Genomic DNA, 16,116 nt, shown 5'->3' with positions numbered 1-16,116 from the left:
AACCAATTCAGATAATCGCCACTGATGTTAGCCATGGCCGAGCATCGACCCCGGGTCTTCAGGTTCATAGTGCAGTGTGCTAACGACTACACTTCCACTCCTCTCGACAGAAAATGCAGTAGTCCACACCACCACCACTACCACCGCTGCCTCTGACTAGAGAACACTTGCCAGGGCACCACTCAACAACAAGCTAACTCGCACGCTCGCCGTCTCCCCCACAACACGCGTACCCCGCCAGGGCCTCCGGCAGCTCGTGTCCAGGGAGCCGATTCCTGCGCCGGACGATCGAAACAGCCTGCGACCAGGCGAGTGGACCACCGCCCACCGGGACCTCATGAGCTCCAACGAGGGCATCTACTCGCCCGGCTCCAAGCACAACGACTTCCCCGGCGTCGTGGCGCACGCCTCCGTGCGCCTGCGCGGCGTGCAGCCGCACCAGAAGTGCTCGTACGAGTCGGACTCTCAGGAGGAGAGCGAGGACGACGCGAGGGGCGCCAGCCTGGACCCCGTGCCCTGCAAGGAGTGGACGCTGCCCTCCTGCCTGCGCCTGCCCCACAGCCTCTCCGACGGCCTCTTCGGCCCGGGGCCCCGCGCGCCCTTCCCGAGGACGCCGCGCTGCGTGTACCAGGTGCGCGGCGTGGACGAGAGGATCGCCGGGTACCTGCCGCGCTGCCAGAGTCTGGGCAAGGCCTCGGAGAACTGGAGGTTCGGCCTGACCACCAACCGCGTGCAGGTCAGCCTGAAGGGTGGCGAGGAGCCGGCCGGCAGGCAGAACGGCGAGGGCGGCGGCGGCGGCCGCTCGACGCTGGGAGCTGCGCCCGGCGCGGCGTTCCCCAACATCTCGGTGTCGCTGGCGCAGTCCGTGCACAAGACGGTGACGGGCCAAGTGAGCTCGCTGTGCGGTCAGGTGATCTCGCTCTCCGGTCAGGTGACCACGGCCGGTGACCGCCCCAGGATGCTGCAGTTCGTGAAGCGGACGGCGGTGGCCGCGGCGGACGCGCCGGTGAAGCCTGAGGAGGAGGCACCAGGCCCAGCCGTGATTTACGTCACCAAGGACTGTTGCCCCTCGCAGCTGGGGTCCGGGGTTCAGAACCCCGGCGCACCGGCACTTCACGTCAGAGGCTCTGCCAGGCAAGAAGTTAATTACACTGAACTGGAGCCCGAGGCTGCCTCAGCCAGCAGAGCCGCGGACTACGCAGTGTTGGAGTCTCCCACGGAGGAGCAGCCGATAAGAGACTCCGATGGCAGCAGTGGAAAGGCGGCGCCGCCCGCCCCCGCTGGAAGTTCAACCACTGGAAACATGTCTCAGGTGACCTCAGGATCTACGTCGGCCTCGAGTGGTCACTCGCACAGTGCAGCGCCCACTCTGGCGATGTCTCACGGTGCTCAGCAACGCCTGATCAAGCCGCCGTACAGCGGGGGCCACAAAAGCAACGGCCTCTACTCCGCGGGGTTCGCCGCGGCCTCCTCCTCACCCAGCGGCCCCAGGGTGCCGCTGGGCCGGATGTCGGGTAAATCTCAGAGTCTGCCGCAGCAGATGAAGGTCCCTTGCAAGGCGGGGGGGGACCCCAGCAGTGGAAATCCGCCGGCGTTCAGGAGCAAAAGTCAGGAGAAGGCCGGCGGCTGCGCTCCTCACGACAAATCACCGGGCCCCTCGTCCCCCGCCAAGTTATCCAGGTTCCTCAAGATCCCCAGCGTGGGCAGCGGCTTGGGTGTGAAGTCCGACTTGGCCAACCCCACCAGGGGAAGCCCCCAGCTGCCTCGCAGCTCCCGGATCCCCTGCAAGAGCGAAGCTGCGGCCGCCACAAAGCTACCCAACGGCGGTGGCCCCGCAAGCCCGTCGCCCGAGGCCGCTCCTCCTCCGGGCAGGAAGACCGTCCCGGTGGCCACTCTCTCCAGGGCGGCCCAGCAGGCCGCGCCCACGGCGCCGTCACCGGCCGCGGCGCCGCCGTCGCCGGTGCCGGTGCTCTCCCCGGAGCACCAGGAGGAGCCCGTGCGGGACAGCGCGTCCGGCGGGGTCAAACCCTCGCACCTCGCGTCGCCTCCCGCCCCGCCCCCGCCGGGCCGCTCCGCCTCGCTGCTCATCAAGCCCAACTACGACATCCCTCCCAGCATGACGCTGCTCAGGCCCAGCTACGACTCCCAGCAGAGCCTGCTGAGGGTGCGCTGCGGCAAGGAGCAGCAGCAGGCCGCGGGCGCGGCACGCGGGGGGGCCGCCAGCCGCCTGCCCGTCGGCTCGCCGACCCACGCCTCCAAGCCGGCGGCAGTGCCCAGGGTCCCGCAGTCGCTGCACAAGTCCCAGAGCTCCGTCTCGGAAGGGGTGGGCTATTCTCAGACGTTGGCACATGTTTCATCACATCAGCAGCCCAGGCCTAACCACGGCTCCATGCAGCAGCAGCAGCAGCAGCAGAAGTTTCAGTTGCCTCAGAGTCAGAGCGAAGGGAACATGACTCAAAATCAAGCAATACTCTCACCTAAGAGGACCGTTAATAATGTCACGCAGCATACTGATGCTACCAAGAGCTGCTTGACAATGAAATCTCCGGTGCTAATCGAGTCCTACAATGCCCTGTGCAGCAGCAGCAGCAGCAATGTGCCGGAGCGGCAGAACAATTTTGTAGCAAATGTCACCACGAGCTTCACTGCTTCTGTGCGTCCAACAAATGGGTTAAATTCCCCACCCGTCAGCAGCAAAGGCGAAAGAACGTCGAACAAAAAAGAGTTGAAATTGGAACGCGCTCACGGCGACCCTCAGGAAGTAGCCGAACCTTTGACGAGTGTAACGCCGCCCTCTAAAGAGCCGGACCGAGCGAGCGATGCGGCGACGTGGGCGAGCAAGGGAGTGCCACCGTGCCCCCGAGCGTCGGACGAGGCGAACTCCCTCGCGACGCACGGGTGCGCGTCGTCCGACCTCGACGCCAAGCCCCACCCAGGAGAGGGGCCCCTCCCCTCTCCCCTCTCGTCTCCCGCCATGAGCTCCGGCGACGTGGAGTTCCGTGACGAGCTGAAGGGCCTGCGTGGCACGCCGCAGTCGCCCGGCACGGCGCGCCCCTACCCCAAGCCGGCGCTTGGCATGAGCGGCACCAAGGTGCGCAGCCAGAGCTTCAGCGCGCAGCCCGGCAGCCGCGAGAGGATGCCCGCCGCCAGCTCGGCGGGGGAGCTCAGCCCCAAGATCCGAACGCACATCATCACCAACACGGCCGAGCGCGGGATTCCACTGAGCCGCCAGTCGTCGCTCACGACCCCAGAGCCTCCGAGGGTTGCCACGCCCTCAGAACAGCAACAGCAGCAGCAGCAGGAGGAGGATCACGCTGCGACCGAGCTGCAGCTTTGCGTGCTCGTGTCCGAGCCACACGGGTTGGAATCCGCCGGCGAGAACGGGTACGACGTCTTGGAGGCGGTGACCGAGAGCGAGCTGCTCAAGCACTGCGCGCAGAACTTCCACAACGTCACCATCGTGCAGGAGGCGATCACGGCGCAACCAACGACCTTGGCCCTCGAGGCGGACGAAGAGACGGAATGCGGCGGAGTGGAGCGGAGCCATGGCAGTCCCACCAAGCTCCCGAGCCGTTTGCCAGCCAGGGCCGAGAGAGAGAAGGTATCGACGAAGCCTGACGGGCCGCGCTCGCCAACGCATTCTGAGAGGCTGGACGACTCCCTCCCAGAGGACGGCGGCCACAGAGTATCCCCTGCCAAGGTGGAAGGGGTGAGAAGTCCGGGAAAGTTGGAAGATTTCAGAGCAAGGCAGAGGGCGTCCAGTCATAGAATGGTGCCAAAATTCGATGTTGTGAGACAACCAAAGGAGGGAGATTTACACCGGCCTGTGATGAGCCCAGAGGCACACAGATCCATGAGCCCAGAGGGACACAGAGCAATGAGCCCAGAGGGACTCAGATCCATGAGCCCAGAGGCACACAGATCCATGAGCCCAGAGGCACACAGATCCATGAGCCCAGACGCACACAGAGCAATGAGCCCAGAGGCACACAGATCCATGAGCCCAGAGGGACACAGAGCAATGAGCCCAGAGGCACACAGAGCAATGAGCCCAGAGGCACACAGAGCCATGAGCCCAGAGGCACACAGAGCAATGAGTCCAGAGGCACACAGAGCCATGAGCCCAGAGGCACACAGAGCCATGAGCCCAGAGGCACACAGAGCAATGAGCCCAGAGGCACACAGAGCAATGAGCCCAGAGGAACTCAGAGGAGTGACGAAGCTGGAGGAGCAGCGGAACGCCATGAACGCGAAGCTTCTGAGAGCGAAGCTCGAGAGCCCCCGAGCGATGCCCGGAATGGAAAGTGTGCGGCTCGCTCAGAACGTGAAGACTCCCAAGATGCACGAGGACATCGATGGCTTCCATAAAGCGGAATCATCGGAAGGTCAGAACCACATCATGGCGGGTGAGGGCGAGTGCGACGGTTTTTCCATCAACGGCAAGGGGCTGATCCTCCAGGAGAGAGATGCCAGTAAGGGAACGGAGGCTCCGGGTCTGAGGCAGCTGAGGTTCGCGGGCACCAGGACGGGCCAGCAGCAGCAGCAGCTGTGTTCTCCACAATACGGAGCAAAGTCACCGACCAAGTCCAACCTCGAGGCTCAGCCGGAGTCTCCGAGGAGGCTGGTCCAAGCGCTGTCTCCTCAGGGCTCTGCCGCGGGCCCCTCCATCGAGGAGAAGGTGATGCAGGGCATTCAGGCGAACATGCTGCGCAAGGAGCAGCAGGGAGTGTCTCGCGCCGGCGTGAGCGCCACTGAGACGAAGCCCAAGTCGGGCGCGGCCTCGTCCATCGCCAGCTGGTTCGGCTTCCGCAGGCACAAGACGGCGGCGACCGCGGCGACGGTGGCGGGGACGGCGGCGGGGACGGCGACTCCGGCCAAAAAAATGGAGGCGCCCACCGGCGACGTAAAGAAGGCGGAAGTGGAGAAGCAGGAGCCGAAGAAGGGCGGAGACGGCAAGGCGGAGGTGCAGAGGAAAGAGGAGAAGAAGGAATGGGCGCCCCTGAGCCGGCGCCTCAAGCCTCGCGGCAAGCGGGTGGAGGCCAAGCAGCCGGCGGACAAGCCGGCGCCCGACGCGCAGGGGAGCCGCTCGTCGCCCGACGGCAGCGCCCGGCACGACGCGCACGGCGGCGGCGGCGTGGACGGAGCGGTGGTCACCGCCAGCAGCCCCTCCAGCGGAGAGTTCCTGCAGGAGATACTGAGCCGGTGAGTGACCGTGCGCCGCCCGCATCGTTGCCGTCTAACGGCGGGAAGCGGCAGAGCCTCGCCGGGGGTGAACGGCAAAACCGCGGCGGTGTCGTTTCTGTCTCGCGATTGTATTTGAGACTCGTACATTTCAAAACAAAATCGATTTTCCAGAACTTTAATTCGTCGGAAGGTGGCTTTGTAAATTATCATAAATTATAGGGAAATTGATGCCTCGTTGTTTATTCTGGATGAGTATCCCCTTGTGATTTTCCCTGCAGTGCCAATACCAATAACGCATTAGCCATCAGCATCTTTAGCCGCAGTATTGGCATATTTTTCTTTCCTCTTTTTCCCCTAAATAATGCTCCGTTTTACATTTTATGCACCCGCATTAATTACCTCTTGTGAGAGATTATCAGCCGTAGGTTTTATAGATTTTTTCTTCTTCCCGAGATGATATTTATTAAGGTGGCACTGAAGCCGTTAAGAGTCGGGTCCCAGCACCGCGGCGCTGCGAAGTTAAAATGCCACTGCCTTGACGCCTGATTAACCATTCATTACGTGCTTATCGGATTGCGGGAGTGCGTCTCCACGGCTCTGCTTGTAATTAACCTGGTCGCCCACCATCCGCCCAACGCAGCTGCCGTACCAAGTACTCGTGCCGCCCCCCCCCCCGCATCCCCTTCTCCTTTCTCCGTGACGCGCGCTCCCTCGTGTCGCTCCAAGCCGCCCGCCCTGCGTCCCGCTCCAAGCGAAGCTCTCTCGCCTTGTGCCAAATGCCGACCGTTGTCAAACACAGCCCAGGACCGCCACGCCGATGTAAGGGGCGCAGCGGGCGTGCGCGGTTTGTGTGGGCGAGAGCCAGCAGCGAGAGAGTTAATTATTCCCGGACAGAGCAGTGAGCGGAGGCCAGGCACTTCATTATAGTCTTTCGATCGGACGAGCGTCCGGAGGATGGAAACATTGGTTTCTCTCGCCGCCGCTGCCCCCCCCGATATGAATTGAGATCAATGTTGGGTGTTTGTTCCTCGCGTTACCCCCGAGGCCACGGGCCGTAGCACGTCGCACCCCGCGGACGACACGTGTGCCGGCGATCGTCAGACACCGCCAAGGGAACAGGGGCGCAGATGACAGCAGTCGGTTTGTGTGAGGAGGCACTTGATATGCGCGGGAGGCAGGGTTATCGCAAAGTCACGGGTTATTTATTTATTTGTCAGTTTAATCATCGTTATTATTATTAATCCAACAAGGTCACTGGTAATGTGGTATTAACCTTAGGAAAATGCTCCGCTGACCTTCAGTTGCTCTATTTTTTTTTCAATCAATTTTGCAACAAAGGCTTACTCTGAATCACTCAAACACATGAAAGGACTATGAAGCAGCAGTGTGCTCTGTTATAGAATGCATAAAATATATTTTTAAAGATTATTAGTAGCACCTGCAAACTCTCCGTGGCTTATTTGGAGAAGAAGAAGAACACGTTGCTGCATGACTGCATCTCTACTGGTTTTAGTTTGTGAATAATCCTCCCTCTCTGGCTCGACGTTTGTGCCCCCCGCATGTTCCTGCTGCTGCTTTAGGGTTGAAAAGCGAACGATGTCCCCTAATCGTGCCCCGGAGGATTCTGGGAGAAAACTCGACCCGACATTACGCCCTCCCCATCGCGCGCTACTCCCACCTGACAAGCAGCCAATGGCGTCGCCCGTGGAGTCTGACTCCTATGGATTGTCACTGGTACGGTCTAAGCACTGCAGACGAAGGCTATCTGCGTGTTAGAGCACCAAGGGTAGCTGGTCTGGCATTGTGAAAAGGCATCGTGAAGAATCTCCACGGACGTGGATTTGTTTCGGAAACTACTGATTCTCCGCCACTCGTATAATCTGTAGGGCCGTCCGTGCATCATCCTGACTCGTACCCAAGCAGTACACCAACTGCTCTGTTCGTTCTCGGGTAAGAAATTCCCACTGGCACAGCAACGTTCGCCTGCTCTCACTGCATTCCACAAACGCTCAAGGGCGTGCGTTAGATCCTGCCGTAGAGAGTGATGATTACTGAGCAGAAATTTATGCCATCCTTTGCTTCAGTATTTAGTGCACTGCACTCTTGAAATCGGTGAGACCTGAGTTTGAATGCTGGCCACGGCTAACATTATTTTACTGGGTAACCGCCTCCCCTTCACCGACTCGCATCGACCGGAACGTTGAAGTCTGTGCAAAAGCGACCCTCAGTGAGTGACACGGCATTGGAAGGCCTTCATTGTGCGATGGACGGACAAAGGCATGAGCTATAAAAACACGTGTGCGTGCCATGTAGATTGATTGAACATTATTATGCCTTTTCCTACACCTCTAAACTCGTGCAAGTAAGAATCCATCACTGTGGGCCACATGGCTTGCTGCTGAGATGAGTGCTGCTTGTAGATTACATGTAGATTATGTCGATTACATGTAGATTACGTGTCGATTACATGTAGATTATGTGTTGATTTCATGTCGATTACATGTAAATACAGCTTTGTGATGCACTGTGCTCATCAAATTCCCATCGTTATTGTTGCGCTTAATGCTCACCAATTTGGAGTCATCTTGGCTACACACCGTGCCACTTGTTCCAAAGAGGTAGCAATGAAGGGGCTCTTGAAAATTATACTTTAAAAAGACGAAACACACAATCGTCTGCTTTGTTGATGATAGTAAACTGTTTGTTTTTAAGCGCTTTTCTGTGTTTTTGGTGTGTTTTGACAGCGATGTGTGCGCTTTGGTTTCATTTGTCTGGGGAGATGCAATGTGGCCCCAGTGCTACTACCACAGCAACCAGAACCTGTCTGTGCTCTAGCGCAGACAGCCGGCGAGAGCCTTGTACTATTCAGTCAAGAATTAAACCGATTAGTTTCTAAATTATTATTATTTTAAGCCTGTGTAATCAATGTGGAGGTAAAAGAGAAAGTGTTTATCGGAGGACTGGAAATGGATCGGGGAGAAATAAATTGCCTTCTTCCTCAGCAGCGCGGGGATTGGGTTTAACTTGCAGGATGTGCGGACCGCTTGGGTCTCTACGATGTCCGTGGAGGAGCGGAATGACTTTCGTCAAAGAGTCGTGCTGCAGCTGAGCTCGGGGACATGCTGATCAGTGTCTTGAGTTTATTCATTCTCAATGTAATCCACACTTAGCAAATACTATGTAATAGAATTGTGTAGAAAGAAATCCAATTTTAGTTCCAAGGCAATTCTTGAATATTGAGCAAACATTGTAAACTTTAATTCTTATGAATATATTTTATTTGTCAGGCATAATGTCCCGTGCCACCATATGCGCACCGCGCATCAAATAAAAGCTGAGCTAAATAAACGTACGCTCATCGCAGTTTGCGATGTGCATCAGCCGCGAGCCTCAGCTGGGTACGGATGAACAATGAACGACCCGAGATGAAGGGAGATCACATTTGGTCATCGTAACAACTTCCAAGAGGGCTCCCTGCTGACCCGTGCTCCCCCCCCCCACCACCCCGTGCCACCCCCGTGTGCTGCCCTCCTGCAGGTGGGGCTGCTGAAGGGTCCGGGACGAGGCAGCGATGGGGAGCTCCTGGGCGTGTGGAGGCAGGAGCAGGAGCAGGAGGAGTCCTCTGCCCTGCAGCTGTCAGAGTGGTCACCCAAGATCCCGCGAAGACAGCCCAACCACCTCGGGGTACACGACCATCATGCGTCCCCCGCACTCTGCTTGCCTGCCTCTCTGTCTCTCTGTGTGTCTGCTCGTTTCTCTCTGTTTAGTTGCTTGTGAAAGTGAATGTGTTTTTGTTTTGTCTGTGTCTCTGTTGGCCACCTGTCTTTCTTCTTTCACGTATCTTTATTCATAAACAACAACAACAACAACCGCCGTTTGCCACTAAGTGATGGTGATGTAACCACCGGTGCTTGCGCGCGAAGCTAGGTGCACCTTCTATTCATAAACACACGCACCTCCTAGAAGCGGATATGCTCAAACACTTGGAGATGTAAACTGCTTTTGGTGGAGTCAAAGCTTTAATATAAGTCTCGCTATTTGGTTAAATACCCTTGGCCCTTGGAGCTTCGAATTCATTAAAGAGTACCTTGAGAATTATAATGTCACGGTGCGTGTAATTTAACAAGGACAAATACCGGGTTTACCTGCCCAGCAGCACGTGAGACACGAACGAGTGCATATTACGGTTCTCTTTACTTTCTCGACGTGCCACACCAGGCCAGGGTTTGATTCTATGCATACGGACGCAGCGGAACTCCCTAGCGTGGCCTGTGCACCATGCTAACTCATTTACAGGTGGGGCAGCTTCCCTGCTAGAATATTAAGTCCTCTCTATTGGCATGAAGGTGAGAGGGAGGAAGCACACTCGTCGCACCGCCGTTGCTTACGGTCAAAGCCCCGTCGTGCAACACCAAGTCGTCCCCGCGCAACCAGACCAACATCACTGTTCTGTCCACGTTTTCGCTCCGCATGCTCCGTTGCTCCCACAATTGTGGAACGGAACGTCGGACATCGTGCCGAGTGGCACGCGGCACGACCCGATAACGCCTCCGTGAAAACCTACGGAATTGTAAAATCTACATTTTGTAAGAAACCAGGCCCAAGGAACCCACGAGATTTTGTTTCTGTCGGGGAACAAAAATGTGTCAACGTATCTGTTGCAGCGTCGGAGCGGCATGCAACGGCGCGGTCTGGCAGACGTAGGGGGAACGGCATGGGGTCTAGTGGAAGCAGGGAGAGCAACGTGGGGTCTAGCGGACGCAGGTGGAGGGGCACGAGAGGAGCTGATGTGGCCATTGTGATGAGGTAGAAACGGTGGTCATGACGCCGGGAGTGACGTAGGGAGAGGGGAAGTATTGGTAAGAAGAAGTAAAAAAATCGTCTATGAAGTGTGGTCACAAAGTGCAACAAACACATATCTATCTTGCTGATTTGCTGATGCTTTGAAACTGATTTTTTTTCCACAGTCACTAAGGTGACAATGAAATAATATGCAAAGTAACGAGCGGCAAAAATACATTGTTGTGCAAAAACAACGGTGGAGTGCGTGCAAGTGGTCAGTACAACAACCACGGGGGTGTGCAATTTCAGCTTGGACTTGTCTCCAATGAGGAGGCATTCCATTACTGAAGTCATTAAACTTGGGGTGTCCAGTCGCTGGGGGGGCGCTGGGCGGGCAAGCCCGCAGGACGAAAGGACGGACAGGCAGACGGGCGGACCCGTGGGCGAGCCCGCACGCCCCAGACAGCTGTGTCCACACAGCGCCCGTCTGCTGCTCACGAGAGATAGCCGCGGAGTGTCTGGCACCAGCGTCACGCAATCACCGTGCCGTCGTTCAACGTCGGCGGACGACCGCTGGCACGCGGCAAGCTCCTTTGTGCAAAAGTTTTGTTCCGTGTCATTTATCTCGCGCACCACGGAATGGGACCATTTATTATTTGCTCGTCTAAAACATTTAGGACGTTCGGCATTTGGCAACTTGATGATCGATCGGCGATGTGTCAGCCATCGCCTTGTTGACGATGCTGCGCGTGATGTCACGTTCGCCGGCCTGTGTTGGCTTGGCGATGATCGGCTTGGATTTGATTTGTCCGCTTCAATCACTGCTTTAATGACCATCGACTCATTTGCTTCATTAACCCACGCTTTCCCTCCCTGGTCTCCCCCCCACCCGCCCCTTCCCCCCCCATGTCCTGGTTCACTCCTGCACTCACGCACGCACGCACGCCCATCCACGTTTCCTCTCTGGCCCTCTCCCTCTCTCCTCACCCTCCCTCCCTCCCTCTCCTCGTTTCTGCTCTGTCTGCGCGTGCTGTGGCTCAGCGTGTGGGCGAGGGTGGGGACGGCTCTGAAGCCACGCTCACGCTTGAGACGGCGCTTGCTGGGGAATCTGCGAGAAGTCACGCAGCAGGTAGATGCGGGGTGGGGGCACTTTGCGGTGTGTACGTGCGTGTAGGCGTGTGTGTGCGCGTACACACAAATGAGCGCTGGCTCGCGAGCACAGCTACGCACAAAACTACACGTGAGCTCAAATACAAATGCTCTTGTGTGCACGTAACTAATGGACACCTGTGTTTGCATGCACGTACAAAGACAAAGATCCCCCGTGTAACCTACGCAGACTGTTGGAGCAAGTGCTGTTCGCGAGCCCCCTTTGAAAGCCGGCATGGCCAATGCCATACCCGGCCACTTTTGTCTCCCCACTGCTAAAGTTTGCACACCGCACCCAGTACTCACTCAAGTCTGAGTTCACCTCGGATTTGCCCAGGACCGGTTAATATAATTGCGACCGTTAAAAGTCATGAGCGGGAATCGAACTCGGGTCGCAGAATTTGTAGCGCAGTGCTCTAACCACGACACTGCCGCTCGCCACCCATGCACGCACGCATGCGTCCCCGCGTGTGCGTGCGCTCGCTCGCTCCTGAAAGTTGCGTCACCCTGTTAAATCCCCAGTTGTGCTGACTCGGTGCTCTCTGTGAAGCCAGCTCGAGGTTTGTCAATCCCAACGCCAATCAGACTCATTTAAGTCTGGGGGATTGTCACTCAGACGGACACAGCCAAAGTCGCCGAGAGCCAAATTGCTCTCAATGAGCCGGATCTCATCGAAGCAACGCGGGGTTGAGCCTGGTTATGTACGTGCGCATGTTAAACTTCTTTCGCACCGCACGTGGCCGACCGTGATAAATCGGAGGTGCGGGGGAAGGACAGCGAACTAAACACTCGGATGGGTGACCAACCGGGGCGTTCCAGCTGGAGTAGCCGTTGGCGACTGCGAGGTGGCAGTGAGATGACGGTGCTGATTGTGACCCCCGCTTACGCGTGGTGAGATTTCTCTGCCTTCTCCCACGTGCATTAAAATGGAGCGATAGAGAGAGAGATTGTAGCGGGGGAGGGGTGTGCAGGGTTCAGAAGAGACAGATGGGCGAGTCGCGATGCCAGCTCCGGAAAAAGTGATGGTCATTCCGCGGCGGAGGGAAGGGACGCGGAGACAAAGCCAAGGGCGCGGGTCGCATAGCGGTCGCGTCGCGGCGCCGGGCGGTCTCGGAGCGAGCGCGGCGGCGAGTGAAGTTTTTGGGCACTTTTAGCCACTCGCACGCAATCGCCACCATCGCTGCTTCACCCGGGAGTGGCCGTGCACATTACGGGAGCGGCCGAATCCATCATGCTCTCGGCTCGCGGATCCCCATAAAGATTTAAATCTCAGATATCCGAGCCTCCCTTGACCCTCTAACCTGCGGCATCGCTAATGCTCTGGGTCCCACGTCGCCGTGCCGACGCTCTGGACCCCACGTCGTCGTGCCGACGCTGCCCCTCCCGCGCTCTCGCGGAACGCTCGGATTCGGGTTCCGTCCCCGGCTTCTACGTAATATATATGTATTTTTTCCCTTTAAAACCATCTCTTAGTTTTAGATTTCTTTTCCCCTTCTCCCCATTACTTTTCTTTGAAGGTCACATTTGTCATCGAGGACGTATTTCGGAAGCTCAACGTGCCTAACCCAGGGTGGCCGTCGGGAAAGGGGCTCGCGATGGCCAATGGCGCTACGATTAAATGCCATACGCGGCGCGTTCGCGCGCAGTCTCACTGTGCTACCGAGCCTTCCGAGAACAAGCGCCGGGCACATGATTACTCACTTTAATGGGCAAAGCAAGAAATCACCGCCACGCGCCCGGGTTATTAACGGAGCTGCACAGCGTGCATCCCGCTCTCTCGCCCGCTCGCTCGGCTTCTCGCTTTTATGTTCCCGTTAAATTTTCAGGATTGCCACCGTGAATGTATTTATTGGCGTTTAGTGCAGGAGAGAAAAGAAAAAACGATGACGTGTTGAATGTGCACAGGAGCTGGGTTTGCATCTCCCACCACAGCAGGCCAGTGGGCCCTTGATTTCCTGGTGTTCTCCCACGCAGGAGGTTGAAGCAGCAGCGTGACGCTCGCGCAGCCTGTGTGTCCAAAACGTCATCGCTTTCAGAGGCTCGTAGTGTGGAACTGGCGTCCGTACGGAACTCGTGCAGCTTGACCTCCAGGGTTTGAGCCCAGGATGGCCGCTCAGGATGATTCCAGGGCTCAGGTAGAGGGATTCATTTTCGCCAGTGGTTGTGCCTAAAGAGAACATCACACGAATCACTCAGGGCTTAGGAACTAATGGTGGACACGCAAGTTGAGCCACTCATTTATTATGGCCACGATGCATACATTGAATTGTTTGTGTATATGGTATACACCCCCCCCCCCCGCCCTGCGGTCACTCGAGGCGCAACATTCACCAGAATGTCTTAAAAGAGAAAGAGCATTGCTACCCCTAATTGTCGCAGTTAAATTGCAAGGTTGGTTAATTCTGTACATTCCCATAATTTGCACGTGTAAACGTGTGAGGTCGGGGTGGTACTAAATAATTAGTGAGTCCTACAAATTATAATTGGAAAACCTTAACGATGCTACCGACGGGGAGAAAGAGGCCACGGGTGGAGGAGATGCCGGGAGGATTTTCTGCGATGCCACGTCCCAGGGTCATTCTCCGTTCCGATGCAAAGCCCTTTTATCCGTGGAAGCTTTAGTGGCTGGCATATGCGTATCTCTGCGTCTAGATTTCAGTAGCCGTGATTGAGATATGATTGATAGCTTTTTTTATATATATCCCAAATTATTTATAATGTTAAATATTAAACAAGTATCATGTCTCTCGCGCTGAAAGCTCAGCGTGGAAGCGGATAGCCGACAGAAGATACACGCGGCGAATTTAATGGCCAGCGTGAGCTCCGCTGTGTCTGCGCAGTATTTTCAAATTCTCACGTGACAATTTATGCTTTTACATTTTTTGGGGGTTTGGTAATTTTGGTGACCCTGGTCACTGTTGCAGGAGAGACTCTGTCCTGCTCTGTTGAGTTCTCAGCCGCCGAAACAAAATAAACTTGAGCTTGAAAGTTGCTCACACTTTAGTCTCTAACGCTCCACTTAAAACACACACGCGCGCACGAGCACACTCTGCAATAACAGCCACGAGCGTGAACCCCCCTTCCCTTCACTTATTTGCATGATGTACGTCTCCTCAACGGGGATTAGGTGATTGAATTGTCCTACTGTGGAGCGCGTGTTTTTTTATCCTTGCTTTCGTGAATGGGGTAAGAAAAAGAGTGGCTAATGAATGTTACATTGAAGGGCTCTTATTCGACTCGTGCGGTGAGTGGCGGGTTTTTAATTTGGCATGAGAAACTCGCCGCGGCGGGTTTCATTTTGGCAAATTGAGTCGTGCGTTTGGGCTTTTCGCCTGGATTTTCAGAAGCGGACGCCGTTCCTTTGCGCAGCGGTGGCGTTTAATCTCCGGCTTCGCCCCACCCCCCACTGGCGCTCTCGCCACGGTGAGAATAAAAGCGTGTCCGCCGTCGCCACCATCGCCGTCTGCGGAAATTCCTTAATCCCGCGCGCGCCCGTCACGTGAAATCCCCGTCCTCATTAACAATGCATCAATTTGTTCATTTGCTTTGTCGCTTTTATGTTCGACAAAATGGGAAGGAAATGAAGAGAAATAAATGTTTTTCTACTTATCAGGTAACGCTCACTGAGCTATTAGCTTTTTTTTCAGAGGTGACCTGGCCACACGTGGTGATATCATCATCATCATCATCATCACGTGGGAATTCATAGCTAAAGCCAAATAATCTAAACGCACGTTAATTTTAAATGTGCAGGGCAAAACCGGAGGAACCCATAAAAAAATCCACATGGCCACCATAGGCAGAGAGAGAGACCACAACAGGTGCCATCAGGTTCCGAGATCAAACCGATAACCTCCTGCGTACCAGATGAGGGAGATTACATCTCCACGCTACCACCGTGGCACTTACCCCTGACACCATTAAGAGTAAAAAACACGTGCACAGTAAAAATGCATTGCTTTTGCGTCGGTGAATTTGTTCATAAAATTGGTAAACAATATTGTCCACGCAGCGGGAGCTACATTGCAAACACATATACAACTTTTAAATAGATTAAGTAACAGGTTAATAAATAAATAAAATATTGAAACGTATTTAACTGTCACGATTTGGCCAACGGGCCTTCTTCGGGAAATTCTGAGGTTTGCAGAGAGAGTGGGGTAATTATCCTCGCAAGGTCTTCTCCACCTCCGTGTACGTCCACCAAAGTCGCACGTCTTTCCAGCGGTGAGCACATCACAGCAGCGCCAGCAGCTCACCCACCGTGAGATCTGGCACGGAGCAAAAGGTGTCGCGCGGTCGGCCTCTCGAGACAGGAGCCACAACAGCAGCAGCCACGGTGGCTCAGAGATGTTAACTCCCTCGCTTGATATGCAGGAGGGCCATGGGTTCCATCCCGACCCCGACGCTTGTATATTTGGAGGTTGCATGTTCTCCCTGTGGTCGCGTGGATTTTTCTCCGGGTCCTCTGGTTTTTCCCTCCACATTTAGAAACACGCGTGGAGGGTATTTGGCTGCCGTGAATATCCACATGATGAGCTGCTTCCGTTGAGCTATCAATTTGTGATAGCCAGCTCGCTTCTGAAAAAGATATATACCGCTCAGTGGGCCTTACCTGGTCGAATACAAATTGTAAGAAAATATATTTATTTTCAGTTTCTCGTTGTGTGGAGCACGGCCGTGTTGCCAGGGTGGACCTTGAGCTTGTCCGCTTGGGTGTGAAGCCGGTTCACGGTTGTCCATGTGGTCCAATCCGCGATCACTCGCCTTGCTTGGGTGAGTGGGTGTTGTCTGACGATGGACTTACCTGGGGGTGCAATGATTCATCCACGTTTTAACATTTTCGATTGCACTCCGACAGTTAATATTCAGGGTGCCTGACTGAACTCGAATGAAGTATCCCATTGTGTAAAAAGCCACTTGTGGGGTTTTACTCGATGAGCAGGGTGTTCATACGACACTCGTGCACGTGCCCGTTGTGAACGAGGCATTTTATAGACG

At 55.8% G+C, this 16,116-nt stretch overlaps 1 protein-coding gene across 13 annotated transcripts in view; it reads left to right on the top strand.

Annotated features, from left to right (window-relative positions):
• The window catches only part of NCKAP5 (NCK associated protein 5), a 264,077-nt gene that overhangs the window by 227,503 nt on the left and 20,458 nt on the right, over positions 1-16,116 (top strand). For 12 of the 13 annotated variants that reach the window (XM_061557707.1, XM_061557713.1, XM_061557709.1 and 9 more), the window contains 4 exons: positions 242-5,202; positions 6,765-6,918; positions 8,722-8,868; positions 11,008-11,095. In XM_061557707.1, the coding sequence (XP_061413691.1) occupies positions 242-5,202; positions 6,765-6,918; positions 8,722-8,868; positions 11,008-11,095 (5,350 nt within the window). The remainder of the gene's footprint in view (positions 1-241; positions 5,203-6,764; positions 6,919-8,721; positions 8,869-11,007; positions 11,096-16,116) is intronic. The other variant, XM_061557718.1, reaches the window with a different exon arrangement.

Source organism: Lethenteron reissneri, chromosome 23, assembly GCF_015708825.2.
Source record: "Lethenteron reissneri isolate LAM-NWPU_2019-01 chromosome 23, ASM1570882v1, whole genome shotgun sequence".
Lineage (NCBI taxonomy): Eukaryota > Metazoa > Chordata > Hyperoartia > Petromyzontiformes > Petromyzontidae > Lethenteron > Lethenteron reissneri.
Note: the sequence above shows the minus strand (reverse complement) of the source record. Positions and strands in the feature narration are given on the sequence as shown.